Below are 2,982 nucleotides of genomic sequence, written 5' to 3' on the forward strand. Positions count from 1 at the left end.
CCAATCCATCGCTGAAGAAGTGGTTTCAGGAAGCGTCCATGACTATCCGCTGCGATCACTAATGTTCGTCGAGCAGAAGTTTCCTTACGGTTAACCCCCCTACCGTCATTTCCTAGCTTTTTCATTGTTGTCTCCACATGATACTCCTTGATTTCGTTTCGATGTAAATCAAATGTTACTTTTCTCCTTTTATCTCCCAGTATCTCGTGAGTGACTTTCCGTATAACAGGTATCATGGCCTCCTTCGTCCGCAATTCATTTCTATTAACGTCGATCACCAGTCCAAGTCGTTTCATGAGATCGAGTCCCAATATACCTTCAGCTCCACAGTCCACATCGACTATCCATACCTCATGTATGGCTGCGGTATCACCGATGGTTACGTTTAGCTTCTGCTTACCCTGGATGCGCTGACATACCCCCGTCACCCCCGTAATGGTCTCGCTTCGGCCGGTGATAACTGGTACACCCTCCACAGCTTCTCGCAGTAAGGTTACATCGGCTCCCGTATCCACTAAAACTTTTCTATTAGCCCCTTGAAAATCGGCGGTAATTATCAAGGATGTTACTCCCCCTGCGGTTACGGTCGCTTTCCCAATATATCCCCCTCCAGTTTTCTGGGCCATCTCCAAGCTAGGGGAACCTGGAGGGCCACCTAGTTTGGGGAAACGCTACGGCTTTCAGCCCGTCTTCCGGCTAGGCTCGCATAATCTTCCACCCCCCTGTCTGACTTATCTGATTCCCATGGCCGTTGTCGCCGCGAAAATGGGCCCCTCCTCGCGGATGTTCCAGTATTTTGGCATTGTCTCCACACGTGACCGCCATATCCACAATTATCGCATATGGTCTGTGGACATGTGTTTATAAAGTGCCCCGGTCGCCCACACTGAAAGCATTCTTCGTTGCTCGCCCTTTTCCCCACCCGTGTTCCTTCTTCCGGTTTCCAACGTGACTCTCCACTCTTCTGGTTGCCCAGATGTATCGTGCACTCCCGTGTCCAGTGACCAACCTGTCCACACCTCCTACATGGGGTGTACGGTACTCTGCGCAGTGATCTCTGCCGCTCTCCTTGCACTTCTCCAGCCGGATTCGCCCTATCATGCCATTTACTCCCGCCCGCTACTATAGCATCTGCGCGGTTCATCTTTACAAATCCTTCCTTCTTCTCACCTTCGATCCGCCGAATTCCTCTTCGCTCGCTCCTATTGCTTACTACCGTCGCAAAGCTCTCCTCAGAACCGCTGCTGTTTGCTTCTTCTTCCTCTAGTTCCTTCCTCACCTTCCTTACTCTTTTCCGGTCACCTTCCTCTCCTATGTCCTTCAACATATCCAATACCACCGTCAGGGTATTTACTCCCTTCCTAGCCTTCACCACACGTCGTACCTCGCTATTTAAACCCTCCATGAATACTCCCAAGATCATCTCCTCTCGAATCTCATTCGCTACTTGCTTTTCCTCTTCTTTCTCATATTCTTTCACAACATAGCGCGCCGCTGTTCTACACCTATCAGCGAATCTCCGATAATTTTCCCCCTCCTTCCGTCGGATGTTCATTAGTTTCGCCATTTCCTCCACTCTGTCTTTTTTCACCCCAAACCGCTGCAATAGCAGCCCTTTTATCTCCTTCCATGTCCATCCCTCTTGCTTCTGACTCATCGCATTTCGCAAAAATTCTGCCGACTCGCCAATCATTCTTCGTCTCACCAAATCAGCTGTGTTCTGCTCAGTCCACCCATTAATTTGCTGCAACATCTCTACTCTCTCAACAAACTCCTCTACACTCATCTCTCCTTCGCTACCACACCATTCTTTCACCTCTCTGGCACCTATCATTTCCACCCTCCTATTTCTGGCCATTCTCAGTTCTTCCATTTCCTTCCTCAAATAGTTCAGTTCGTTTTGTGTGACCCTCTGTCTCTCATCTTGTAACTTGCATACTTCCTCTCTCGCCTTTTCTAACTCTTGTTTCAACCTATCTACCTCGTCACCAACTTCCGCCATGGTTTTTAGAGACAAAACAAAACCCCAGTCTTACACCCGTCGGCACCGTGCCTTTCGCTTGGTTCTCGTCACACCTATACCCCGAGTAGACAGCCCAATGTCCACGACAACTAATAACTAATCTATCCCACCGCTGCCACCATTGTATCGAACCGTCTATAATGTTCTAAGGTCCTACTAAGAAATAAGAAAAGTCAATTACCTTAAATCTACGACTTCCGAAGTCTCAGCAAACACACGAACTGGTTGACGTCCTTTGCGATGGCGATGAGACACCACCTCTAGTATCCGCCACTGTCTTACTGCTCCCGGGTCCCAGCTAATCCGCCATTTAGTGTTCCAAGTCTACACTCTAGACGACAACTTCGGACATAGTTAGTACGGTATTACGCGAATTCGTATTTTTTTTCGCAGATCACTAGTAGTTCCGATCGCACCCCTTTCCTCAAGGAATTAATCCGTAACAAAAAAAAATTACCCTTCGTTCGCTTACACACACGCCGAAAAAAAATATTCCAATCGTCTTTTATTTTGACCGTTCTTCGCAGCGCACTCCCCAAAGAACAAAATAACACTACCGAAAAATCCTCAAATCTGTTTTTTTCTCGTCTCTTAGAAGTTTCAACACCCAACAAACAAAACCATAAATCCCTTTTACTATCCTCCAAAATGCACCTGCTCCTATCGCGTGTCATAAACATTTTTTTTATCAGCCGCCGACGAAAAACATATCGAATTACACGGAAAGAATTTGTTACCGCGACGAACAACAGTCGAACAACAGTCACCCGGCTGACGGCCATAAAACCAGGGACGTTACAGCTTTCCTTCATATTTGTCAGTTTATCAGATCTAAAACCATTTCACACTAGTTCTTTTAGCTGTTTCCTTGTAATTGTGCAGATTTTTTCTTTATTTATTCCGATCTCATATCATCAAGGCCAGCTGTTTTGCCAATTTTACAAAGGTTGATAGCTTTG

The 2,982-nt window shown here is 46.8% G+C and overlaps 1 protein-coding gene across 1 annotated transcript; it reads right to left on the reverse strand.

The window, feature by feature from the left end:
• Window positions 1-655: 655 nt before the first annotated feature.
• Window positions 656-2,002, reverse strand: LOC126885593 (uncharacterized). The gene has a single exon (XM_050652191.1). The coding sequence runs from the start codon at window positions 2,000-2,002 to the stop codon at window positions 656-658; it is 1,347 nt and encodes a 448-aa protein (XP_050508148.1).
• Window positions 2,003-2,982: the final 980 nt, after the last annotated feature.

This window comes from Diabrotica virgifera, chromosome 5, assembly GCF_917563875.1.
Source record: "Diabrotica virgifera virgifera chromosome 5, PGI_DIABVI_V3a".
Classification (NCBI taxonomy): Eukaryota; Metazoa; Arthropoda; class Insecta; order Coleoptera; family Chrysomelidae; genus Diabrotica; species Diabrotica virgifera.